The sequence below is a fragment of the Canis lupus genome, chromosome 11 (assembly GCF_048164855.1).
Source record: "Canis lupus baileyi chromosome 11, mCanLup2.hap1, whole genome shotgun sequence".
NCBI lineage: Eukaryota > Metazoa > Chordata > Mammalia > Carnivora > Canidae > Canis > Canis lupus.
This window is the reverse complement of record NC_132848.1, coordinates 36,650,587-36,664,365: the sequence shown is the minus strand read 5'-3', so window position 1 is coordinate 36,664,365 and position 13,779 is coordinate 36,650,587. Positions and strand designations below refer to the sequence as shown.

General features: G+C 38.6%; 1 protein-coding gene across 13 annotated transcripts in view; it reads left to right on the top strand.

Annotated features, from left to right (window-relative positions):
• Positions 1-13,779, top strand: part of TXNRD1 (thioredoxin reductase 1) — a 138,532-nt gene that overhangs the window by 74,581 nt on the left and 50,172 nt on the right. For all 13 annotated transcript variants that reach the window (XR_012039386.1, XM_072844283.1, XM_072844289.1 and 10 more), the window contains 5 exons: positions 812-884; positions 2,699-2,818; positions 7,818-7,960; positions 8,365-8,480; positions 9,871-10,096. Coding sequence is in view for 12 of the 13 variants with exons in the window: in XM_072844283.1 (XP_072700384.1) it covers positions 812-884; positions 2,699-2,818; positions 7,818-7,960; positions 8,365-8,480; positions 9,871-10,096 (678 nt within the window). In the remaining variant the exon portion in view is untranslated. The remainder of the gene's footprint in view (positions 1-811; positions 885-2,698; positions 2,819-7,817; positions 7,961-8,364; positions 8,481-9,870; positions 10,097-13,779) is intronic.

Genomic DNA, 13,779 nt, shown 5'->3' with positions numbered 1-13,779 from the left:
AAAAAAAAGAGGAAAGGTAGATTCAAATGAAGCTGCCCAGATAAAGATCAGGCCAGTGTCTGGCATCAAGCAATACTTTGCTGTAAATGATACAGGAATAATGCTGGATGTATTTTACTCCAGTTCTGGTGGTTTTAAAGGACACCAGACTCAACCTTTTCAAGTAACCTTTGGAGTTCTAGTTGCCAGTACACAAAGCTTATTCTCGGAGAAGTTTAAAGGATACTTTGCAAAATGACCTTCTGACTGTTGTGATCACTCCCCTAAAATTGATTTGGAAACCTTCTAGATACCATTAACTTTATCATTGGCTCCTCATGTGAAATTTTAAGAAATCTGACAAATTTAGAAGAAAAATATTTCCAATATTCTGCCGGATACTGAATTAGATAAAACTTAGAAGTACTTTAAAAAATACTTGTACGATACAGGTTGAATCAAGAGCTGTAGACTGTCATAAATCTTTTTTACTGAATACTCGTTTGCTTAAAAATGACCACAGGTTTTTCAGATTATTGCTTAACATGCTTTTGTTTGAGTGGAATTCTGTAAGAGGATTCTAGTGTTTACAGCAGATAGTTTTATAGCTGTACTCTGCATATTCTTTAAACTACCTTTATGACTGTCTGAATGTTCCTTAATTTTTATCTTGGAGTCACACTAATCATTTTGTATATGAAATTCCCAGGTAGTAATAACTGGTTATGCCTTAGGCACTATAGCTTAATAAGAAGAGTGTGGAGTTTTAATAACCCATTTCTAGTCTGTCATATTCACCTTTCCAATTTACTTTAATACTTTTATTTTCTAGGAGGCAGCCAGATATAATAAGAAGATAATGGTCCTGGATTTTGTCACTCCAACCCCTCGTGGAACTAGATGGGGTAAGCTTTAAAATATTTTATTTTTTTTTAACATTTAAAAAAAATTTTTTTATTTATTTATGATAGTCACAGAGAGAGAGGGGGGGGGGGGGCAGAGACACAGGCAGAGGGAGAAGCAGGCTCCATGCACCGAGAGCCCGATGTGGGATTCGATCCCGGGTCTCCAGGATCGCGCCCTGGGCCAAAGGCAGGCGCTAACCCGCTGCGCCACCCAGGGATCCCACTTTAAAATATTTTAGAAGTGAATTTGGAAGAGCAGGTTTTTCCCTGGCTCTTCCAAATTCCAAAATTGGTTTAAATGGCTCCTAAAACCCAATTAAAAATTTAGAAATTAGTGGCTTATTAACTGAAAGTTTAAACATTTATCTGTGGATTTCCGTTTTAAAACCAGTTCCTACATTCAACAGGAACTGGAATCAGGTATCTTAATGGATAGCCCGTGGTGCTTCCCAGTCTTGGTGAATTAAATATTCTGTGTTCATTTATTCTATAAGTATTAATTAAACACTTATTATGAACCACTGGAGATTATAGCAGTGGACTTGGTGGACATGAAGTTCCTGCCTTTGTCAAGTTTACATGCTAGTGAGGAGACAAGCAAGAACTATGAATTATGATAAGTTGTACTAGAAAAAATTATATGGTGGAATAGGGAGGACCTGGGTAGAGGAAAGAGTTTAACTTTGAGAAGATTATCAGAGAAGACCTCTGAAGAGGTGGCTTTTAGATAGGCCAAAAGAATTAAGAGTGAACGAACTATGCCAAAAACTGAGAAAAAACCTTTCAGGGGACTTTTCTCAGTTTTTCTTGAGAATAGAACATAAAAAGGCCCTGAGACAAGTAGGAGTCCTTCATGGTTGTAGCTTGAGTGGTACGACCTGGAGGTAAGATTGGAGAGGAAGGCAAGTGTCAGGGTGTACAAGTCCTGGTAGGTCAAGACAAGAAATTGGATCTAACTGGAGCATAGTAGGAAGCCTTTGAGACGGGGATTGATGTGATAATGTAAATCTTAACAAGATGACTTAGCTGTTCTAATTAGGAGACAAGAAGCAGGAACTCTGGATAAGAGAGTGTCTGAATTTCCGATTAATCCATTCAGCAAGTACCTATTAGGTGTGAGTTTTGTGTCAGGCACTATTCTTGTGCCAGACATAGCTGTGTTCTGGGCTGTGGAGCTTCCACTCCATAGTGGCAGTCTGGAAGCATTCTCTTCAAAGGGCTTATGTTTCCTGAGCTGTGAAGTCCACTGCTGTCCTGTACGCTTATGCCATTTTGTCTTCCCTCCCTGCCTGTCTACATTTTGTTCTAATGGAGACAGTCTGTTGCCATGTTCTTTCAGCTCAGAGATGCTAAATTTCTTTTTGTTTCTTTGTTTTGTTTCACTCATGAATCCTACTTTAGAAAATGCTCATATATACCAGATTTTGTATGTACTTCTAGTCCATCCGTGGCCAGCTTAACAACCCCTTTACCATTTAGTTCTAGTCACAGATGTGGTGCCGAGTGTAGGGTTGTGGACAAAGTAAAATGTCAATTTGTGGCATCTTAATCAGCAGTTAATTTTGAATCTTTGAAGTCTGTGGAAATTGGGGAGATCTCATTTTTCTTTCGTTTTAGGATGTATCACTATGTTTGATATATAAGGCTTTCTGAGCTTAGAAATACCATGAGTCGTAGGAATAAACTTGTGTAGATAGTATTGGCTACATTAAACAAATAAATGATGATCTTTCTTAGCATAACAATAATTATTGACCTTTTTCTCTCAAGGATTGTGAAGCTGGATATAAACTGATTTCTCAATGTTGTTGCAGGTCTCGGAGGAACATGTGTAAATGTGGGTTGCATACCTAAAAAACTGATGCACCAAGCAGCTCTGTTAGGACAAGCCCTACAGGACTCTCGGAACTATGGTTGGAGCACCGAGGAGACGGGTACGGCAGGAAAAGCTGCTTTTCCATTTGTGCTTTTGATGGGTTTGAGCTGTGATCCTGCACTAATGCACCATCCATTTCTGTGGGACTAGAAAATGACTGGGAAGTTTTTATTGTTGACGTTTTTTATGTCTAAAATTACTGTGATTATCCTGTGTCAGGTAGCTGCATAGCTGGTATGGTAAGGACAGATACTGTACTTAGAGTGCCTTTCTGTAATAGAAAACCAGAATTTTTTAGATAAATTCTTTTTATTATTATTATTTTTTAAAGTAATCTCTGTGCCCAGAGTGGAGATCAGACTCATGACCACAAGATCAAGAGTCACACTCTACTGACTGAGCTAGCCAGGTGCTCCTCAAATAAATTCTTTCTTAGGGTTTCATAAAGAGTGTAAATAACATTTGCTTTCCTTGGAAATGGTTTCATTTTTCTCTCTCCCAAGAAATCAGTTTCATAAGCTGATAATTTGGGTGTGGGGGTGCTATTTATTTGTTGAGGAAGAGATAGACTTTGTTGGATAAAATATTTAAAGTACCCTAGTGACCCCAGGAAAGTTGAAAAGGAATTGTTGCCTTTGGAAAGTAGATTGTATTATCTGGTTGAAAAAAAAAAAAAATTGAGGTTAGCATAGCTTCATAATTAATGACATAGGTCACCATGTCCTTGAAGAGATAAACTCCAACTGTATCTGATACAGTTATGAGATCTTATAGGGTATGGGACATTTGCTAGGGTAAATTATTTTGTAGCTTTTTCTGAATTTTAATTAAGTTTATTAAATATTGTTTTAAAAAGGCATAATAAATAAGTGCTTTGAAAAATTTTGCTCCTACTCACATTAGCTATGCTTCCTTTGTTTGATGCTTTTACTTCCTGTTTAAAATCAACAGTACTTTTTTATCCAAGTTTGGAATTTTAGAAAATCAGTTACTCAAAAAATGTTTTTGTGTTGGGGTCATCTTTCTTTCCTCAGATCCTTACGAGGCTATTCTCTGTCTATGACCTTTGGGGCCTTAGGCTGGTACTGAGAGTTTCATTACTTGTTTCTGAGGTGCCATGCCTTTTCTCTTGCCAACAAACAGGGCAGTCAAAGTGACTCTTTTGACCTACGGAATGTGAATTTAACACATAATCTACCGATAATCCGTCCCTAATCCCATCTCTGTGCCCCTCCCCAAATTATTGTTACTCTCATGTCTGAATGTCTCCCCACTGAGTCTGCCATTAGATACACTCTTTCCCCTCCTGGAAGCCTACTTTTAATGTACCTCCGTGAACAAGAGGTCTCCTTTCAGTTAATTATTAGACTTCTTAATAGACATTTTAAAGTGGTAAAGTTAAATAATATTGCTATTGAGTGCCCACTGTTTGCATTTGAGTCTGTCCTGGAGAGATACAGAGATGAGTAACAGCAATTGTATAGGTACACAGATTCCATAATCACTGATGTACCACTATCATCAAAGTGCAGACCATGTACCCAGGGGGCCCAGAGGTAGAATTGGTAACAGGAGTTAAGTGGCAACACACAGTCTTTGCTGGTATTCTGGGTCCCTTGAGTTAAGAGCTTCCTTCACCCCAGCCCTCCTGATACTAAAATGAGATAGCCCTTGGCACAACTTCTGACTTTTCCATTCACTGCTTGTGATGAGGATTAAGTATAGTAGTGTGGTTAAAATAGCTGCCACTCAACATACAGTTTTTATCCTTGCCTCTGGACTTGTTGCCTTTAATTCTTCCATTCATGGTTTGAATAAATTGGGTAGACTCTGCCAAGCACTTAGTTCTTTAATGTGTAGAACAACATTTACAGGTACTCCAGGAAGTTGTATATTTGAACTAGTTAGTTACTCTCTTAAAAAGGACATGTAACAAGAACATTAATCTGAAAAAGTCTAGAATCTGTTGGAAAAAGTAAGATTGTTCCAAGCAAATTTTGATTTACACAGCTTTGTAATTTCCACATACTGGCATTTACAGTGAACATGTCTGTCTCTTAAATCTAGGTAAGTAACAGGGCCAGGGAGCTATATAACTCAGTCACACAATTTTTATTCATTCATGTAAGGATCTAATACTCAAATTGGCATGTTGTACTAATTGATGTTAGCTTTAAGCTATCCACTCTTATGAAAAATAAAGTGAGTGGAACAGAATTGCTTAATTTTAGCTAGAAATGTAGGGAAGTGTATATATAGTGGGTCTTTAGAATCTTAAAAAGAGTTAAGTACAGGCCTCTGCTGAATGTGAATTTTTATTAACAGGACCAACTAAGTGTAATTCTAATAAATTCAGTAATCAGGTGGGTGGTAAAATATTTAGTGAATCGACAGATCTTTCCAGCAGATGAATATTTCTGTATCTGTCATGTAACAATAAACATTAGCTATGCTTATTTATGTTGAATTTATTTCTGAATTGTATAATAAAGAACTAATAAATATATAGTTACTGGAGTGATAAAGAGCCACTACCAGCATAAATCCAGATCTATACATTAAAACCAGTAAAATCTCCCTGAATTTTAATGGGATTTTAAAACTTGGCCAAATCAAAGTTGTCTTTAAAGAAATTATTTATTCAGCTAAATGAACAGTTTTAATCTTGTGCTTCTTCCTCCTTTCCAGATTTAAACATTACAAATTACAATTTTCTATTTTTATACTCTCCTCTTTTATTTGCTAGCAGCACCAATCCCAAAGGGTTTGATGAAAGCCATGCCCTATATTTAAATCCCTCTCCCTCTGCCCCTCCCTGCGTGTACACGCACACATATGCTCGCTCTCTTTCCCTCTAAAATAAATAAAGCGTTAAAAAAAAAATTGAATCCTTTGAGTCAGGCACTAATATATTAAATTTCAGTGGATAAAAAAATCAATCATTCATCCATTAATAACTTATCAATGAGGGATACCTGGGTGGCTCAGCGGTTGAGCACCTGCCTTTGGCCCAGGCTGTGATCCTGGAGTCCCAGGTTCAAGTTCCTTATCGGGCTCCCTGCATGGAGCCTGCTTCTCTCTCTGCCTACGTCTCTCGTCTCTGCTTCTCTCTCTCTCTCTCTCTCTCTCATAAATAAAAAAAAAATATTTAAAAAAAATAAATTATACTCAAAAGATCTGTCATGAAAATGAGGAGTCTGAATCTTAGATTCAGGATTAATAAGCAGCTTAGCCATGGAGAAAGTGGTGAATCAAGTCTATACAACCCAAAGGCCAGCCTCTGGAACTGGGAATAACAACACAAAAATTGGTCTGTGGAACCCGAGAGAGCAGACTGTCAATACTGAATTCACATAATCATAAAATGTTAGACTTGAGATCAGTGGAAACAAACAGCGGCTATAGAAGCCACTGTGGTTGCAATGCTGAGAGGGTGAGGTGCTGGGAGGCAGGACTGGGGGACACTGAGGGAGCCCTGCCAACCTGCCCATCTGGCCTTCATCTAGCAACACTAGAAAAAGGGGCAAGATTCACTCCTGCTTTGTCTCCAAGGAATGAACAGAATAATGAGTGTAACTCAACCCCCTGTGCCAATCATCTAGCTATAAAAATTACCAACATTTTGCCAATCTCATTTCATATACCCCCATTTTTTTACTAGAATATTTAGGATTTTATTTATTTGAGAGAGAGCACTTGTACATGTGCACAGGGGAAGGGGCAGAAAGAGAGGGAGAAGGAGAAGCAGATTCCCCACTGAGCATGGAGCACAATCTCAGGACCCCACGATCATGACCTGAGCCAAAGTCAGACCTTTGAGCTTCCTAGGCATCCTTTTACTAGAAACCCTAAGCATTTTACTGGTGATGTGGTTGGCTATTACAGTGGTTTGGGAATGACCAAAGGCCAGTGATGCTAAATATCCTTCGCTATATATAGTTCCTTCCAATTAGAAGGTATCCAGTCCAACATGCCAATAATGCCTGCCTGGAAAAATAATGACCTAGACCACAGGCAGGATTGCCCTGAAGATGTTAAAGATTCCACAAAGTTCAGTTAGTCTGATTACTGTTGTCAAACTTAAGGGTGTGGCCCAGTGGCACAATAGAAGCCCTAGATACTAGATAATATGTAAATAAATGATCATGAGTGTATACGCTTGATTTTAAAAAAAAGGTGATGGCGGGCAGCCTTGGTGGCGGCGCAGCAGTTTAGCGCCGCCTGCAGCCTAGGGCGTGATCCTGGAGACCCGGGATCGAGTCCCACGTCAGGCTCCCTGTATGGTGCCTGCTTCTCCCTCTGCCTGTGTCTCTGCACCTCTTTCTCTCTCTCTCTCTCTCTCTCTCTCTCTCTGTGTGTGTGTGTGTGTGTCTATGAATAAATAAATAAATAATCTTTAAAAAAAAAAAAAAAGGTGTTGGGGACGCCTGGGTGATTCAGTCAGTTAAGCGTCTACCTTCAGCTCCGATCATGATCCCAAAGTCCTGGGATCAAGTCCCACATTGGGCTCCTTACTCAGTGGGGAGCCTGCCACTCACCCTGCTTGTGCTCTCTCTCTGTCAAATAAATGAATACAATCTTTAAAAAAAAAAAAAAAATGTGATGGGCTATGTTTGGCTGTGGGGCCATACTTGGCCTTTGTTTGCTGGTCTCTGGTCTAGACTCTGTTACAAGCGTAGTAACTCCAAACCTGGCTACATCAGGATCCTTTGGGGATTGTTAAAACTACAGAATCCTAGGCTTTACCACACCTCATTACCCCAACAATCAGTATTTACAATCAAAATAAATCCTGTTCATTTCTTAAAAAGTTTATACCTGGTTATCTTAGTTTTAAGAATTGCCAGGAGGCCTTGCATGACTTAATTGTATGGTGGTCTTCTAAAAAAGAAAGAATATTTGAGCATGAAAAAGTTGTTGATGTGCTTGAAATGAAGGACCCTGCTCTTTTAGACTAAAAGCTCTGCTCTTCATATTCCATGTGAATAGTTGCTAAGAAATGATCTTTGCCAGGCAGTTGAAAAGCTAAAAGCATTTTGTCTTATCTTTTTGTGCAGTTAAACATGACTGGGATAAAATGACAGAAGCTGTACAGAACCACATTGGCTCTCTGAACTGGGGCTACCGGGTAGCTCTGCGGGAGAAAAAGGTGACCTATGAGAATGCATATGGACAGTTTGTGGGTCCTCATAGGATTAAGGTAATTGTGTGACACCCTGAGTAGCTTTTGTTTGTTTTAAACTTTGGTTGGGGGTAGGGGAGGAAAAAGAAAGTGATTATCTTAATAAAATAAAAGCCATGGTGACCCAAATTGCCCAGTTTGGTGATTTTGCAGTCACATCTTACAGGGCTTTCTTTTGTGGGGTGGTAGTGTAAGAGTACTGGATTTGGGGCCAGATGACCTGGATTTGAGTGTTGCTGCTTATTAGATTTATGATTTTAAACAAATGTATTAATTACTCAGAGCCTTAACATCTTATTGGGTATTACCAGATTTTTGTGACGATCAAATTGGATAATGTGGTGAATGGCCTTTGTTAATTATAAAGTCTGCAATTCTAATGAATAATAACTTATTAAAAGTTGACATTGGTTTCTTTGCAGGCAACAAATAACAAAGGCAAAGAAAAAATTTATTCAGCAGAGAGATTTCTCATTGCTACTGGTGAGAGGCCACGTTACTTGGGAATCCCCGGTGACCGAGAGTACTGCATCAGCAGGTAAGGGGACCTTGCAGGGGAAAGAGAAATTCATTTTAGATTTATGCTTTTCAGGTTTTTTTGTTTGTTTGTTTGTTTGTTTTTTTAGGCTTTTTCTTCAAACCCATTCAGTCCATTTCCTAGAACTTCAAAGTATTTTGCCACATTTTTTGCCCAAAAGGGACAGGGAGTTGGGGAAAAAAACACAGGAAAAATCATTTTATGCAAGAGAACATTGAAAGAATTCAAAGCCGTAAACATTGGTCTTTTTACTACCCGGTTAACATCACTGCTGACATATAGATTTATGTTTGAAATGTATATATGTGTGAGTGTGTGTTATAAATGTATAAAACATAAAACCAGAAGAATATTCATGGGGACACTAAAACAATGACAGGGTGGCAGGCCATATAGATTTATTAAACCCTCGTCCCTCCTCATGCTGTTTACAAGGTTATAATGTCACTGTAGGCTGGCCATCTGAAATAAGTGAGTCAGGCAAGGTTTGGCTGTGTGATTTATTTTTGCCCATCAGGTGATTGTACGGTGACATAGCAATTCACATTTGGAATTCAATCAGGAATTTAACATTATGATGAAATTATGACAGGTTGTTGATAAATACGTCCTCTTGGGTGTTTTTTGCTCAAGGAGTTTCTGATTATGTTATAAATTATTTCCTTTCGGGCCCTTTTTCTGGGCAAGGATATTATTTTTTTTTTTCCCTTGTGCTTCATATAGGGGCAGCTCGGATGGTAACAGTTCTCTTTGTTGTCTCGGATAGCTTCCCTTCTCATATTTTAAAAAATAATTTCCCAACAATGCCTTTGTGATCTCTCTCATGTCCTGTATATTCTTGACTAAAAGATTTTGTTGGGTTTTACCTTTTAGAGCTGGTTTTTATTTTACAAAACAGTTATGTTGCAAGTTTTCTCCAACTCTTCTCCCCACTCTTGATAATTGGTGTTCTAAATAAAAAGTAATACAGATTTTTACCTCGGAGAGAGCTAAGTGGTGAGATGAGGGATGGGGGTTTGATTTGCGAAAATACGATATTAAACACATTAGTGGACAGTTATTCCAGACCGTTCAGGATTATTTTGTTTGACCACGAGCTGGGACTAACGTCAGAAATCGGGCGGTGAGCTGTTTGGCCATGAGCAGCTTGAGCTACTCCCAAAGCAACTGAGTGGCAAGAAAGGGACAGTGTCTAAGGCCTTGCAAACACTTTCCATATATTATGTGTGTAGCTAATTGAATGTTTTTAATATGAAAAGTGTATCATACTTAAGAAACCAAAAGTTTTACTTTCATTTAGTCATTATTCACATACGACCATTTTCAATTTCTTTTTTTCCGTCTTTCTTTTCTTTTCTTTTTTTTTTTCTTTTTTTTAATTTCCTTTCAGTGATGATCTTTTTTCCTTACCTTATTGCCCGGGTAAGACCCTGGTGGTTGGAGCATCCTATGTTGCCCTGGAATGTGCTGGATTTCTTGCTGGCATTGGTTTAGATGTTACTGTTATGGTACGATCCATTCTCCTTAGAGGATTTGACCAGGACATGGCCAACAAAATTGGTGAACATATGGAAGAACATGGTGTCAAGTTTATAAGACAGTTTGTACCAATAAAAGTAAGTGGAGTTGCTGGTAGGTTTATTGTTTCTATACTTAGGTTTAAAAGGCAGGAGAGAAAGCATTGGGGTGGATGATGGGAGCTTTCTTTCAGCATTATAAACCGTTAGCCTCACCTGTGATATTTTATTTATTTGGCAGCACAAGCTGGGGGACAGGCAAAGGGAGGGGGAGAACCAGGCTTCCCACTGAGCAGGGATCCCAGTGTGGGGCTTGATCCCAGAACCCCGGGATCATGACCTGAGCCTAAGGCAGATGCTCAACCACTGAGCCACCCAGGCACCCCAACAGCTTTGTTCTTGTCTGCAGATTAATAATTAATAATAATACTCTCCTCTCAACTTTCTTACCTTAGGTTCTCTCTCTCTCTTTTTTTTTTTTTTTTTTTAATGCTTCTCTTTGGACATCCCTTTACTTTATAATTACTAGAGTTTTTTTAAGGAGTGGAGGTAGATATCCTATGTTTGCACTAGGACTGTGATTAGAAAACAACAGCTGGATGTACGTGTTGTCTGATAGAAGAGTAACCTATTCCTATAATGTCTTTTTTTTTAATTCCAGTGTAGTTAACATGCAGTGTTATATTAGTTTCAAGTGTGCAATATAGTCATTCAGCAACATGTTATGCTCATCATGATAAGTGCCCTCCTTAATCCCTATCACCTATTTCACTCTTCCCCCCCCCCCCACCCCAGCCTGCCCTCTGGGAACCATCTATTCTCTAATAAGAGTTGGTTGTTTTGATTTGTCTCTTTTGTTGTTGTTGTTCATTTGTTTTGTTTCTTTAACTTCACATGTGAATGAAATCATAGGTTTTTTTTTTGTCTTTCTCTGACTTATTTTGCTTAGCATTATACTCTCTAGTTCCATCCATGTTGTTGCAAATGGCAAGATTTCATTCTTTTTTATGGCTAATATTCCATTGTTTGTATAAACCACATCTTTATTCATCTATTGATGGATGCTTGGGCTGCTTCTGTAATTTGGCTGTTGTAGATAATACTGCAGTGAACATAACAGTACATTTATCCTTTCAAATTAATGTTTTTATATCTTTTGGGTAAATACCTGATAGTGCAATTGCTGGATCATATGGTAGTTCTATTTTTAATTTTTAAATTTAAAAAAAAATTTTTTTTTTTTAAGATTTTATTTATTTATTCATGAGAGACACACAGAGAGAGTCTAGGCAGAGACACAGGCAGAGGGAGAAGCAGCTCCAAGCAGGGAGCCCAATGTGGGACTCGATCCTGGGTCTCCAGGATCATGCCCTGGGCTGAAGGCGGCACTAATCTGAGCCACCCGGGCTGCCCTATTTTTAATTAAAAAAAAAAAAAAGATTTTATTTATTCTAGAGAGAGTGTGTACGCATGAATGGAGGGAGGGGCAGAGAGGGATGGAGAGGGTTAAGCAGATTTGCACAGAGTACAGAGCCCACTGTGAAGCTTGATCCCAGGACTTTGAGATCATGACCTGAGCTGAAACTAAGGGGTGGATGCCTGACTGAGTCATCCAGATACCCCTGTATTTTTAAAATTTTTAAAAGATTTTATTTAGGGTGAGTGGGTGATGGGCGTTGAGGGGGACACTTGACAGGATGAGCACTAGGTGTTAAAAACTATGTTGGCAAATCGAACTTCAATAAAAAATATATTAAAAATAATAAAAAAATTAAGATTTTATTTGTTCATGAGAGACACAGAGAGACGGGCAGAAACATAGGCAGAGGGAGAAGCAGGGTCAGTGCAGGGAACCCGATGTGGGACCCCAGGATCACGCCCTGAGCCAAAAGCATACACTCAACCACTGAGTCTCCCAGGCATCCCTATTTTTTATTTTTTAAGGAACCTCCATATTGTCTTCCACAGTAGCTATGCCAGTTTGCATTCCCACCAACAGTGTGCAAGGGTTCCTGTTTCTCCATATCCATGCCAATACTTGCTATTTTTTGTGTTTTTTATTTTAGCCGTCGACAGATGTGAAGTGATACCTCATTGTGTTTTTTTTAAAAATTTTATTTATTTTAGAGAGAAAATGAGTGGGGGTTAAGGAGCAGAGAGAGAGGGAAAAGCAGACTCCCCGTGGAGCAGGCAGCTTGATGAGGGGTTCAGTCCCAGGACCCAGGCATCATAACCTGAGCTAAAGGCAGATGCATTTTTTTTTCATGTTTGTTAAAGCAATTTATTTATTTATTTTTAATTGGAGTTCAATTTGCCAACATATACCATAATACCCAGTGCTCATCCCATCAAGTGCCCCCTCAGTGCCCGTCACCCAGTCACCTCCACCCCCTGCCCACCTCCCTTTCCACCACCCCTTGTTCATTTCCCAGAGTTAGCAGTCTCTCATGTTCTGTCTCCCTCTCTGATGTTTCCCACTCATTTTCTCTCCTTTCTCCTTTATTCCCTTTCACTATTTTTTATATTCCCCAAATGAATGAGACCATGTAATGTTTGTCCTTCTCTGATTGACTTATTTCACTCAGCATAATACCCTCCAGTTCTATCCACGTCGAAGCAAATTGTGGATATTTGCTGTTTCTAATGGCTGAGTAATATTCCATTTTATACATATACCACATCTTCTTTATCCATTCATCTTTCAATGGACACTGAGGCTCCTTCCACATTTTGGCTATTGTGGACATTGCTGCTAGAAACATCAGGATGCAGGTGTCCCAGTGTTTCACTGCATCAGTATCTTTGGGGTAAATCCCCAGCAGTGTAAATAAAGGCAGATGCTTGACTGACTGAACCACCCAGGCGCCTCCTCCTCATTGTGGTTTTGATATGCATTTTCCTGATGATGAATATTGTTGACAATCTTTTCATGTGTCTGTTGGCCATCTGGATGCCTTTGGAGATGCCTTTCTGTTTATGTCTTCTCCCTTTTTTTTTTTTTAAAGTAAGCTCTGTTGGGCTTAAATTCATGACTCTGAGATCAAAATCTGGTTTGAGATCAGAAGTCAGATGCTTAGCCAACTGAGCCACTCAGGTGCCCACTTTTTAATTGGATTATTTGGTTTTTTGGTGTTGAGTTGTATAAATTTTTTTATATAAATTCTTTATATGTTTTGGATGCTAACCCTTTATCAGATATGTCATTTGCAAATCTCATCTCTCATTCTACAGAAGTAGAAAGTATTCTCTTATACTTTTGTTGATTGTTTCCTTCGCTTTGCAAGAGCTTTTTATTTTGATGTAATCCCAATAGTTCATTTTTGCTTTTTTTTTTTTTTTCCCTTGCCTGAGGAGACCTATCTAGAAAATTGTTGCTAAGGCCAGTGTCAAAGAAGTTACTGCCTGTGTTGTCTTCTAGGATTTTTATGGTTTCAGGTCTCAACATTTAGGTCCTTAATCCATTTTGAGTTTATTTTTGTGTGTGGTGTAAGGAAGTGGGCAAGTTTCATTTCTTTTCTTTTTTTCTTTTTTTTGCATGAAGCTGTCTAGTTTTCCTCAAACCATTTGTTGAAGAGACTGTCTTTTTTCCATTACATATTCTTTCCTTCTCTGTTGAAGGTTAATTGACCATTCCTTTATAATGTCTTAACATTTAGAGAGTTGTGAGCACCTTGAGAATCTTGTGGACTATCCCCTAGTAAAATAAATATGTGCACATAACATTTTACTGGGTTACCAGGGTCTCTGACTTTTTTCTCTCCCAATTTTCTCTTTGAATTTTA